Below are 13,922 nucleotides of genomic sequence, written 5' to 3'. Positions count from 1 at the left end.
AGGTAGCAAAAGTACATTTGGTTTCCATGGTTCAAGTTGAGCTGTTTACATTACCTCAAATTAGTAGGCAGGGAATAAGTACCTGTGTGCAGGCACAGAAAAAAGGAGGAAACTACAGAAAATGTTTCACTGTAGATCATAGGTTGCATGCAGGTGTGTGGACCAGAGATTGAGCCATAAAAGACAGATTGATGTTTTTCACTCTCTTAAGTTTGTCTGGAGCCATCTTCTTCTATCTGCTTCTAGGTAGCAAAAGTACATTTGGTTTCCATGCCCAAATCAAGAATAAGTCAATCCATGCTCTTAAACAGTAAAGGAAGATATGCTGAAATGAAACAGCAAGAACTTCACCATTCCACAGATATTATCATATTATTCTTCTCAATCACCTGCTGAGAGATAACCAGGCTAGTGGCATATATGAGCTGGTCCACCTGAATCTTTCCATCTTTTTGAATTAAAAAAATAAATAGTGTATAAAGCTTTGAGGGGCTGTTGGTTGAAGTGACATCCCTTCCTTTGCCCTTCCTCCCTCCCTAATAGATGAGTGCAAAAGTACTTTGTAAAGGACGACCATACATGTATTGGGGAATGTATTTATCAGTGGGAGAAATAACATAAAGGGAAATTCCAAAGAGTTTGACACCTGCTGTTTCTTCAGAGCATGCTCTTGAGAGTGCTTTTCACATGATTTACTGTTGGAAACTGGTAACACAGAGTCCAAATTCTTACCGTTTGAATCTCGATTGTACCACTAATCAGCTGCTTGACTTTGGGCATGTTACCTAATCTCTCTAAGCCTCACCCTCCTTATCTTTGAAGTGGCGAGTAATAGCAGAACCACCTCATAAGAGGTGTATTAAGAGTTAAATGGCATATCCTTATGCAAAGCACTTTGTACTACCATGACTCATAGAAGCTATTATGAGCAGGCACTCAAGAAAACAAGTTCAAGGACATTTTAACTTATAACTTCAAAGATTTCCTTCAGCTAATAATATTTTTTGTGTTCAATAGAAAAATGGGTGGATCACCACCACCAGATTACAGCTGGAAAGGAAGTCTCCAAGTGCCCTACAATGTTGGACCTGGATTTACTGGAAACTTTTCTACCAAGTTAAGAGACTATTTTTATTATAACTGTCTTTAGGGGGAGGAAACCTTTTTCAAAAAAATTACAGAGGATGACTGAAAAGTAAAATCTACTACCAGCAGGAGACATAACAACAGGTTGAAAAGGGGAATACACATATATCCTCACAATTGGACAATTGGTCAGTGTAATTATTGCCTGTGTGCAATTAGAAATATTCAAAACCATGTCAGATTTAAAAATTGTGGGTGGCAAGCTGTTAACCAGTATTTTTAGCCTGTGCCCTTTATTTTTGCATTAGAAAAGTCAAGATGCACATCCATTCCAACAATAAAGTGAAAAGAATTTACAATGTGATTGGGACTCTCAGAGGGGCAGTGGAGCCAGGTAAATTGATCATTTGCTCAGCAAATATCGATCGGGCAATTCTTCGGTGCCAGGTACTTCTCTGAGCTCTGGGAATGTAAAGTGAACAAAGCAGAGCAACTCTTTGTCCTAACGGAACTCACATAAACACAAAATAGATCAATAGGAGGTAATTTTACATTGTGATGCATGTTGTGAAGAAAGTAAATGTTGGGACTAGATTGGTCAGATGACCAAGGTTTTTGATAAACTATGCATGCTTCAATTAAAGGACCAAGGGAGGAAGAGCAAGGAGAGATGGTTTACAAGTGTTTAATCTGAGCTTTCTGGATTTCTTTACCACATAATTTGCCTGGAGAAATATCTTCATTACAACAATAAGTAACACTCTTAGAAAATTAAGATAACCTGAAGTTAATGAATCCTCTACATGGTTTTTTTTTCACACTGAAATGGGTGGAATATATATACATGTGATTTCCATATGATTTCAGATAACCTGCTCAATGATACATTTGAAAATAATCTTACTTTATTATGTTTGATTCCTTAGGAACTATATGGTTATATTTCCTACCCAAACAGACAGAATTAAACTGAATATATTTTGTACAAGCAGCCAGTACTTTCTCTCAGGGATAAAGAATATTGATATGCTTCCAATGAGCACTAAACAATGTACAACTGGCTATTTATTGAATCTCACTGAGTACATATTTTGTGCCAGCTCTGTGCTAGGCTTTGGGGATGGAGGGATCTTTAAAAAAGATACAGACCAGAGACAAGAAGACCCCTACATTTAAGTGTGGTAAATGCTTTTTTTTTCTTTTTTTTTTTTTTATTAAATCTTTTACTTTTTTTTGCATGCAGGCGTTTATCTCGTTGAGGCGAGTGGGGGCTACTCTTTGTTGCAGTGTGTGGGCTTCTCATTGCAGTGGCTTCTCTTGTTGCGGAGCACAGGCTCTAGGCACTCGGGCTCAGCAGTTGTGGCTCGCGGGCTCTAGAGCACAGGCTCAGTAGTTGTGGCACATGGGCTTAGTTGCCCTGTGGCATGTGGGGTCTTCCCGGACCAGGGCTTGAACCCGTATCCCCTGCATTGGCAGGCAGATTCTTAACCACTGCGCCACCAGGGAAGCCCCATGGTAAATGCTTTATCAATATGAAAAGACTGTTCAGAAAACTGGATAGGGGTTCAATTCCCTCTCCCTGTAGAAAATAGGAACAGATCATAGAGAGGTAGAATCTTGGAGCTGTACCTTAAAAACTAAGTAGAAGGAGTAGGAAGTGAAGAAATCGTTATTTGGCCGCTGTGTTCTCTTACTCTGAAAATACTGGAAACATAGTGTAAATAGGTAAGAGAGGAGTAACAGAGAATTATATAAAAAAGTGGATAAGGATACTTTTATACTCACTTATCATTACTTATATACTTATAATTACTGCAATTAATTGAAGTATACCTTTGCTTAACACATTCATATTTTCTTCATACATCAAATTCAGAACAAAGTGATATATTTACAAAAGTCTTCAGGAACCTTTGCTATCTTAACTTGAGTCCTGAGTGCTTTGTGTTTAGATGCTATTGAGTCATTTGCAATTTCCTCTCTTCTTGACCTGGAATGGCAAGTAATTTTGCAATGATGCTTTCTAGACAGATATGTCATCCTTGGAGGTCACCGTGACTCTTGGGTATTTGGTGGCATTGACCCTCAGAGTGGAGCAGCTGTTGTTCATGAAATTGTCAGGAGTTTTGGAAAGCTGAAAAAAGAAGGTAATGTAAACAAAAAGTAAAAAGACCATTTTTTCTGAATCTCAGTTTGGTCCTCAGTAAAGTGAGTATAAAAATACCACCTCATAGGTTTGTGTGAAACACAACAGAGAGGCTGCATGCAAATTATATCATCTTAGCAGCATAGAGTACTTAGTAGTGCTTAATAGCAGAGAGTAGCTTTCAATAACTAGCACCTATATTACTTATGTTGGTTAATGATATTGTTTATTCATTTTTATATATTCATTTTTAATAATTCATTTATTTATATAATAAAGTTCATATTATTTATATATTAAATTATAATCTGAAATAAAAGAATTATACTATTAGTGGTTTCTCTGGCAACAAAGAAGATGGAGATGGGTTTCTTTACTGGAGAGTAGACACCAGATTTAGGTCGTAAGCCAAAGCGTCCTGATCTGAAAAATGTGAGCAGGAGTTCCTTGGGATCTTCCAGCCTCAGGCCTCAGGTCAAGTACACCAACTGACTGAGGGGATGAAAGTTTATTCAGAAAAATGCTGGTCTTCCTGCTTAATAGTATGCTGTCAAAAGTTTGATATCTGCATTCTCACACCCCCAGCTTTGATTTCTCTCACAGTATTTAAGATTATACTACTAGCACAGTTACTTCAGTCATTTTAGAATCTTCATATGAAAACCAAAATAAAATTGAGTTCAAATAGTTACCTTTTAAAGTAAACATTACATACTGAGAACAGAAGGTCTACTTTGTTTACTGACCCTGCAAACAAGGTGTCTACGGGCTGTAAATGTGATCCATATATATATATTTTTTAGCAACAATGAATGTGGTAAAAATATGTTACATTTGCCTGGTACTTACTTCCTCAGAGAAACAGTGTTATCACGTGCTATCTATTTTGAACTCATAGGAGGAGGGATATGTTTAGTTATTTCTCTTTTCATTTTACAAATAAGTTAACTGAGGTTTCCAGAATCAAGTAATTCACCCAACGTTTCGTAGCTGGTGTGTGGCAGAATCAGAGAACTAGGGTTAAAATTCAGATTTCTGGCTCCCAGTCCACAAAACAATGATGTCACTCTTTGAAATCAAATGTAAAGGTGCTCTATTCTTTTTTCCACACAGCTATCTTATTTTTTAAGAAAATAGAACTATGGAGACCTGAATTTGCATAGTTTGTGAATTAGGTTGTGTTTAATAGTATTACAAAATGTTTCATGATTCTGCCAGAGATTCCCGTGCTAAATACAAAACTTCACTATGACAATTACAAAGTATGCCAAAAGACTGCAATGATGGGGAATAATAATTAATAGGAGATTTGAATAATGCTATTAATATACTTAACAAAAATGAAGCGCTGGACTCAACAGCTAGAGGATATATATCCTTAAGCACAAATGAAATATGTACTCAAACAATAACAACTTACATGCCTGGAGCACTTGTTCAGTGCTATATTTATAAATATTATTCCATTTAATCCTCCTAACAATCAAGGAGTGTTATCTGTACTCTGCTCTTCCTGGTATACAGGTGAAGAAACAAGAGGCCTGACAAGTTTGAGTAACATTCCCTTGGTCATACTGCTAGTAAGTGAAAGAACCAGGGCTTGAAATAAGATTTTTCTTTAACTTCAAGATCAGTGTTTATAACTCCAAGCCATATGACCGTCCTAATGAATGGTGTACTTTTCAGCAGCAGCAGACACTAGTGTTGCAAATGGAGCCTCTGTTGACTAATTCTGCCAGAGAATGGAGTGAAATCACACAACCAGCTGACATTGAACAATTGTTTGTGTGATGCCAACACAGCATGGAAGAGTTGTAAAGGATTTTCTCTCAGTTCTATTGTCTCAGCACAGACCACATCCAGCATTTTCTTCTTTCACTCTAGGCAGCTGCAGACCACAGATGGCTTCCTAGCATAGGCAGTCATTATAAGCCTATCAGAATATTTTATGATCTCACAGGATTTTTACCATGTCTGCATTTCCCCCTTTTTCAATACAGATGTGCTCTTTTGTATTGACAGATTAGCTTTAAAATCTTTCAAAAGGAAATTAAGTAATGATTGTCACCATAATTCACCCTTCCTAAACAACCAATGAATTTTTGCTGTTGTTACTCTGCTGGGCATGGTGATGTCTTGGCAATATTATACATTTTCCCAGCTTTTATAAGTGTGCACATATATTTCAGGATGGAGGCCTAGAAGAACAATTTTGTTTGCAAGCTGGGATGCAGAAGAATTTGGTCTTCTTGGTTCCACTGAGTGGGCAGAGGTTAGTTGTTAATTCGATATAACATACATTTTCATAATAATAAAGCAAGCAGTTAGTATTTAATTCACAAGAATGTGAGAATAACTGGTCAATCCAGCCAGAAAATATTCAAATTTTTTTCCAGAAAGTCTGAAGCAACATATTCTTGTTCAAAAATCAACGATAAAATTTTTTTCGTCACTTGAGAACTGTTTTGTTTGAACTTTTAAAGCCACTTAATGTCAATTGTGGAAATAATTTAATCTGCATTGTCTGGGAGTGTGATAGTAGCTAAGTAAATTCACTAGAAACTGGACATCATAATAAGATATAATGTTTTAACTTTTTCAAATTAATTCCTAAAGCTAATCACATTTAAATATTCCTTGAGCTTCTACTGTCTTCCTCATATCGTAATGACCTACTCTAAATCATGCTAAAAGTGAAGTGGAATGCCCCACCACAGAGTATTTACTAGGCTCCTTGGAAAGTAATTTTACCTGCATGCATTGTTGGCTTTGTGTAATAGAAGTGTTACTTGTAAACGTATGCAAAATTAACATTCCATTAACTTCTAGTCATGCTATAAATATTTACTTGGCTACTATTATCTAGGAATTATGAGAAGCCCTGTAAACTTCAATTTTCTCTGGGGTAGAAAAAAAAGTAGTGCTCCTGTAGACAAAGATTTATGCTGGCATCAAGAAGAGCCTAAATATTTTGAGGGTGTGATTTGCCTCTTTCATCTTATTTTCATCACCTAGAGCTGCATGTTTTTTCACTTTATTTCTTACAGTCAGGACACTTAGAAAATTGCTTATTTTGGAGATTCATAATCCACTTATATCAAAAAAATCCTACTATACTCTGTCAGTGGTTTTTTGTTGTTGTTTTGTTTTGTTTTTGTGGTACGCGGGTCTCTCACTGTTGTGGCCTCTCTCGTTGTGGGGCACAGGCTCCGGGCGCGCAGGCTCAGCGGCCATGGCTCACGGGCCCAGCCGCTCTGGGGCATGCGGGATCTTCCCGGACCGGGGCACGAACCGGTGTGCCCTGCATCGGCAGGCGGACTCTCAACCACTGCGCCACCAGGGAAGCCCTTTGTCAGTGTTTTAAAGCTGAGAAAAAAAGTTTTAAAGTTTTGACCAGTAGGTGGTGTCATAACACAGGAGAACTTAATTTGACGGATTAAACCATAGTGTGGTTAAGAAATCAACCCCCGGGCTTCCCTGGTGGCGCAATGGTTGGGAGTCCGCCTGCCGATGCAGGGGACAAGGGTTTGTGCCCCGGTCCGGGAGGATCCCACCACGTGCCGCGGAGCGGCTGGGCCCGTGAGCCATGGCCGCTGAGCCTGCGCGTCCGGAGCCTGTGCTCCGCAACGGGAGGGGCCACAACAGTGAGAGGCCCGCATACCGCAAAAAAAAAAAAAAAAAATCCATCTGCCAATGGAAGGGACACGGGTTCGATCCCTGGTGTAGGAAGATCCCACATGCCTACGCCCACGTGCCACAGTTACTGCCTGCCTGCCGCAACGAAGAGCAGCCCGCTGCAACTAGACAAAGCCTGTGCACAGCAACTACCCAATAAAAAAAAAGAAATCAGCTCCTTTTCCACTCACTGTATTGTGAATGTGGATAGTCTCATCTCAAATTTTAGTCTTAAAAAAGTTTTGCTTGTTATTTCTTACCAATGACCTTTATTGAAATTCTTTCAAACATATGCTTGAAAATCTCACTTGTCAAATTTGGGGTGAACTTGGGCCAACTTAATTCAGAAACCTCCATACAGTAAATGTAGATGTGCGTTTTTTTTAGAAAGGGGTTATGGCTATTTGTTTATTTATTTATTTATTTAATATTATAGGAGAATTCCAGACTTCTTCAAGTGCGTGGTGTGGCCTATATTAATGCTGATTCTTCTATAGAAGGTGAATATTATTGGTTTCGTAGGAAAATATATGATCCTGGTAGTAACAGCAGTTTAGTTTGTAAATTATGCACTAACTAGGAATGCAAATCCATTAACAAGTGCTGAGGGAATTTGCTGCTGGTTTGTCATGCTCATGGCAGCTGTGAGCTCTAGGGTGCTGATTTGGGCTCTCACAACACTCTATGATTTGTTTGTTTCATCTGGCAGATTACCTTATCTATGGTAGGAATTCAGTGAATATCTGTTAAATTACTAAGTCAGTTATGGAACTAAAGATTTCTATGACTTTAGAATGGGGTAGCAAACAGGTATGATTTAACTACTGTCATAATATCATGCATACAAATTTTGAAAACAAATGCTGATTTCCCAGATTTCATCTTTCACCAAGAATTTTTTCTTCTTAAATATTTTTTCCTTCAATTCAGCAAATATTTACTAAGCACCTCTCTATGCAGTGTACTTTCCAGGAGTTCAAAGGAATTAGGGGTTAGTAAAGAACAGTCTAGTACTCAAGAGTTTAAGACTCAGTATAGATGATAAAATAAATCAGTCTAGGATTCTAATATATGCAGGTACTCTCAGAAGGATATTAATCAGACTGATCTTGGAGTTCAGAAGAGAGAATGATAGCAACGTCAGGAAAGGCTTGAGAAATGAGATAGGCATCGAAGACAGGCCTTTTAGAATGGATTTGCTTTGATAAACAGAGATTCAAACTAAGGCACAATCTCAAGTCGATTTTCAAGAAACTGAAACAGTCCACTGTCACTCATTATACTGTAGCCCTGCACGAATCTTTCTGTCCCTTGACCACATGCAACTTCTTAGCCGTTGCAACTGCTGTTCTCTGTACTCAGATTGCTGTTCGACACACCATCTGTTTAATTCTTATTCTTACAGTCTCCCCAGGAATGTTATTTTTTTCTGGGAAGCCATCTTTGTAGCATTCATCACTGCTGTTATTAAGTAATTATTTGTTTTACAAACCCTCTCCCTTTCTAGACTATATTTTTCTTCCAGGAACAGGCAGGATCATACTTCTTCATTCCTGGATTCTTAATGTCTTATTAAATAAATGATGTTTGCTTGGGTGCAACAAATGAATGAATAAATGAATGAAGGGTGGACTTATAGAATATTTTCTTTAGTTTATTAGTAAATCTGCCATGTCAAAAATAGTTGGAGCATTGCATATTGATGGAGGCACATTGGCATTTACATTTTCTTCTTTGTCCACGTATCTGAGCTGCACTGTCCCCTAAGTTAGTTCGTGCATTTCAGTTATCTTTTCTTCTTCCTCTAACTTTCCTTAGTTAGTGGCTCAGGGCTTGGCCTTATTCCCGGCACTGCTACTTTCTATTATACTTATGTGAACTCAAGTTGTTACTTTCTCACCTCTCAATAGAGTTACTAAGAGCACATATCACAAAGACTCTTGTAAGGGCCAAAGAAGTTAATATTTGCAAAACTCCCAGACTTGTGCCTTGCACAGGGTAAATGTTCAAAAATGTTAGCTTGGATTATTATTATCTTTATTTATTTATTTACTGGCCATGCCACACGGCTTGTGGGATCTTAGTTCCCTGACCAGGGACTGAACCCCAGGCCCCATGCAGTGAGAACAGAGTCCTAACCACTGGACCACCAGGGAATTCCTTATTATCCTTATTTAAACACACATATGAAGATGAAACACCTTTGCCACACAGAATAAGTATACCAAACATATATTCTTCAAAAGTAGAATAATGTTCTCTCTATTGCTAGTTTGTTTTTTTTTTAAGACTTGATTTTAATGCATTTTTTTAATCTTTGATTTTGCTGTTTACATCATTCCCTGGTTTAAAATGCTGCGTTGTCTCCGTAGCATTTTCAGGATCAACAGAAAATAACACACTCATTACTCTGTGATTGGAATACAGCTTGTCTCACTTTGTTTTATATTTAAAATTTTATTAACTGGTCATTTTTCAAATAATAAAATAAGTCATCTATTAGCTTTCTAATGTTAAAATGCAAAATTTACAAAGAAAACAATTTCTACTGAAACCATTCTCAAATAACCCTCTCTTCAAAGGAACTACTGTCCTCAGTTTGAGGTATTTCCATCATGTTGACATTCATATATAGAATTTAGCTCACACTAAGTACCAACTGATGTTTAAATATAAACATTTATTTAACACAATATTCCTGTGAGGTAAGTACTTTTATTATCTCTCTTGTATAGAACATTTGCTTGGTGGAGTAGGAGGTGAAGATTTGGAGAGGTGACCTGAGGTTGTTTCATGTGTGGCACCAAGGGTCATGGTGAGGATGAATTTTATTGAGTGATGAGTTGGAGAGTTTTGATCAGACTTATTAGGTTTTATTTATTTATTTATTTATTTTTGGCCACGTGTCTTGCGGGATCTTAGTTCCCTGACCAGGGATCAAACCCATGCCCTCTGCGTGGAAGCGCAGAGTCCTAACCACTGGACCACCAGGGAATTCCCCAGACTTAGGTTATAAAAGGATCATTCTGGCGAAGGAGTTAGGAATGGTCTTTGAATAGAAGAATAAAATAAAGAAATGAAAGAGAAAACAAGCTATCTTCTTGTCTTTCAGGAAACTACACTCTGAGAATTGATTGTACCCCACTTATGTACAGCTTGGTATACAACCTAACAAAGGAGGTAAAAATAATTACATGGAATTTTAAGTTCTACAAATGATGTTTTCTTGAGGTGGCATTATTATGTTAAACATCTGTGTTGTTTTATAACTTTTGCCCATTTCTCCCACACCAGTCTGAGGCAGTCTATGGAGAGCATTGCATCTGTCATCTCCATTTGAAACCGAGAAAACTGAGCCCAAAAAGCATTAGCCACTCTTGTCACACAACTTGTTCAAGTAGCGGAACCAGGACTTGGTTCTGCGGTTTAATGCCTTAATTTTAAAACTGGTTTTTACTCTTTAATATAATGACACCAATTAGCTTAGGACTCTGGAAGAGTTGACATTTCTAACCAATTGAGAAAGAGAATGTATAAAAAACCTGGTGCTGACTCCTGGGACAGAGACTGGGTAAGACCATGTACCCAATTCCTGATTTCCTGCTGTGGGCTTCAGTCCAGTGAGCTAAAGTTATCTTAATTCTGACAGCAGCACAACATACTGAACCTGGTGGAGAGGTGGTGCCTGAATTTCTATAGGACCAATAGGCAACTCTTCATTTTAATTCTCCTGCCCCATAAAGCCACCGTTCCTAAAGTTAGGCATAAGGAACGTTTTGCATGGCAGATTTTTGCTGTTACTGCTAATTACCTGATTTGAACTGGAAAGGATAAAAAGACTTGCTTATTTAACAGAATTACCAATTGAAATGTAATTACCAGGAAAGACAATTATTTCCCTCAGGTAGGGATTTTAAATAGATCCTAAACATATTGTTAAGCTTTGGTTTCCCAAGCATGGAATTTAATTTATTAACATCTCCAGTAGGAATAGAAAAGTTTAATTTGGCACTAATCTATTCATATTGTTACTTAAGATCTCTGTCAGGTGCCTGTTTTACAATTCCCATGAAGTGTATACAAAATTAAATATCTGAAACATTGTGTCTCAGAGAATTCCCACCATTTATGTAATTTGAGGTCAATGCTAAGGAAGCTTGGCAGTTATATTTGTTTACCAGGTGGATTGGTGGCACCCTGTGACAAATGTAAAAACACTACTTTCTAGGTCAAGTTTGAAATTATATGATGCTTGACAGTTTTGGATTTTTAAAATTCTGTTTTGTTTGGGGAAGGTGATTCGCAGTATTTCAAATTTTAGTCATAAACTGTAACTTTAGTAATATATTTCTAAATACATTATTTCAAATTCATATTACTTAAAATAAATGGAGTGGTACTGTCCCTTGTATCAAAGTTTTGTGTAAATTTGTTAGCTTGAGTGAAATTATTTTGTTGCTTTATGTATTGATATTTTATGACTTAAGATGCTGACATAACTTCTCTCTCCCCAAGTTTATATAAATTTATCTGTGTTCCTATCCACCTTTGCACATCCGTCTATTATAGCACCTAGCACATGAATTCCACATTTTTATTTATAGTTCCCACTAGTAGATGGTGTGTAATTTGTATCATTAAACTTTGTATGGCTGACATCTACAAAAAATCTTCCACAGAATAGGTAGTCTATAAAATCTTTTGAGTTGAACCTGTTAAAAAATAGAGCATAGGACTTTTATTAAATAAAAAATAAAAACTCTTTATACCATATATTATTCAGTTACAGTTTAGTGAGTATTAGTTACAGTTTAGTGTGCTAAACGTTTTGGCATAACATTTAATGCTCTGAGTTTAGCATTCAATAGTAGGGCATATTGTACTCCCTTACAATTTTCATCTGTAAAATTTGAAAATGTATTGAAAGCCCTGTGTTTAACACAATTACAATAAATACTCAACTAATTAAATAAAATATTAGTGCTTTTTTTTTTTTTTTTTTTTGTCGGTATGCGGGCCTGTCACTGTTGTGGCCTCTCCCGTTGCGGAGCACAGGCTCCCGAACGCGCAGGCTCAGCGGCCATGGCTCACGGGCCAAGCCGTTCTGCGGCATGTGGGATCCTCTCTGACTGGGGCACAAACCCGTGTCCCCTGCATCGGCAGGCGTACTCTCAACCACTGCGCCACCATGGAAGCCCCTGTTATGTATTATTTAATGACTTTGACAAACTTGTTGGCACAAAGCAATATTTAACAAAAACAAAAACAAAACAAACCTTCCCTTAACCAGCTTGCTTCTTTTCATTTTTTTTATAAGAGGAGGAGGAATGTGTTTTTGAGAGTAGCCTCCCTTAATTTGGAAAAATAGACCCCCCCAAAAAAAATCTTACAGTGTGACCATTCGTCTGAATACAATGGCTTGGTAATAATTTAGTATAGCTTTCTTTTCCATACACTCCATGTATTTTTTTTATAATAGGTGCATTATATATAATAACATGAGCATTTTCCCATATTGTCAGCAACTCATTGTTTTAATTCTTAATGACTGCTAATGTATGAATTGCATTCCTTATTTTCCTGAATATAATTTGGCTACTCCTTCCCTGGTTAATAGATGTTTAGGTTTTAAAACATCTGATTTATAAGTATTCTCTCTCTCTCTTTTTTTTTTCCTTTTAATTTGTGTAGCTCCAAAGTCCTGATGAAGGTTTTGAAGGCAAATCCCTTTTTGAGAGCTGGAATGAAAAAAGCCCTTCACCCGAATTTAGTGGCTTGCCCAGGTAAACAAAGAAAACTCTTTACTAAATTCAGTATGGAATTGTGTTGAAAATAAAAGCGTAGTTTCTTTCAACAAATAATAAATATATAATTTAAAATTCTCTAATATCTGTTAAAGAAAAAGTGATGCTTAGGTTTACAAATAAAATTGTTACCCAAAAACTGGGTCTGCCTCCTGGTGGGTATCAGCCAAATGGCACAACCAAGCCAAAGAGCGGTAGAAGGATGGATGTATTACTTGCAGCAAGTAAGGAGAGTACCAGGGATCTTTTCCAAAGCATTGTCTCCCTGGACAGCAAAATGGGGGAAATTTCAAGTTAAGGGTACATACATATTCATGAGGGGGTTTGAGCAGAGGAGAATTCAGTACAGAATTGGGGCAAAGTTTGACAGAGTCCAAACTTTAGTTGATTGAGTTCAGAAAGGGTCAACATCATCATTCCTTAGGTTTCAGCTGATCTGGGGGTTGAGTGCTCAAGGGGATCCAAATTCTGCAAAACAGCTCAAAAATGTTCTTCAGGCTAATCTTTACCATTGTAACAGAACTGGGAGTCTTTACAACTGATTTATTATCTTTGCTATTGTTACTTCTCTTGCCTGGTAAAGTCATTTGTTCCTAAATTCTCTTGCTGCCTAAGATCATTAATTACTGAGACCTGTTCAAGGATAAGCATTGTGGTCAAGGCCTTTACCACAAAATGGCTTAGGCCAAAAATGAGTTGTCTTATGTCAAGATAGCCATGCCTAGTTCTCTTTCTTCAGGGACCCCCTACCCTATCTGCTTACAAAATATTGCTGTGTGTTTTGAAATTAAATCTGTAGGCCATCAAAATATGGTTCACTTTTGAATAGGTAATATATACACATGGCACCTAAGTCTGTCCTCTCATCACTGTATAAATATTCTTTTTTTCTGAACATAATACAGTTAACAAGTGCTTTGTTAACTGCATAATGTTCTAAGAAGAATATAGGCATCATTTCAGGTTTAGTTGTGTCTTCACAAGCATGGGAAGAGGAATAAATATCTCAGTAGTTTGAGATTAAAGATAACAGTATGAATAATTGAAATTTTCAAGGATGGGAATTAAATCTGAGTTATGTGAAAATTTTCTGATTCTTTTAACTTTATCATGTACAACAAATATAGGTAATAAAAAAAGTTAGTGGGGCTTCCCTGGTGGCGCAGTGTTTGAGCGTCCGCCTGCCGATGCAGGGGAACCGGGTTCGTGCC

At 37.3% G+C, this 13,922-nt stretch overlaps 1 protein-coding gene across 2 annotated transcripts in view; it reads left to right on the top strand.

Moving 5' to 3' along the window:
* FOLH1 (folate hydrolase 1) overlaps positions 1 to 13,922 on the top strand; it is a 75,551-nt gene that overhangs the window by 50,851 nt on the left and 10,778 nt on the right. For both annotated transcript variants that reach the window (XM_024131707.3, XM_024131709.3), the window contains 7 exons: positions 1,018 to 1,116; positions 1,395 to 1,480; positions 3,114 to 3,233; positions 5,422 to 5,504; positions 7,344 to 7,407; positions 10,020 to 10,087; positions 12,599 to 12,690. In XM_024131707.3, the coding sequence (XP_023987475.1) occupies positions 1,018 to 1,116; positions 1,395 to 1,480; positions 3,114 to 3,233; positions 5,422 to 5,504; positions 7,344 to 7,407; positions 10,020 to 10,087; positions 12,599 to 12,690 (612 nt within the window). The remainder of the gene's footprint in view (positions 1 to 1,017; positions 1,117 to 1,394; positions 1,481 to 3,113; positions 3,234 to 5,421; positions 5,505 to 7,343; positions 7,408 to 10,019; positions 10,088 to 12,598; positions 12,691 to 13,922) is intronic.

This window comes from Physeter macrocephalus, chromosome 16 (assembly GCF_002837175.3).
Source record: "Physeter macrocephalus isolate SW-GA chromosome 16, ASM283717v5, whole genome shotgun sequence".
NCBI classification, from domain to species: domain Eukaryota; kingdom Metazoa; phylum Chordata; class Mammalia; order Artiodactyla; family Physeteridae; genus Physeter; species Physeter macrocephalus.
Note: the sequence above shows the minus strand (reverse complement) of the source record. Positions and strands in the feature narration are given on the sequence as shown.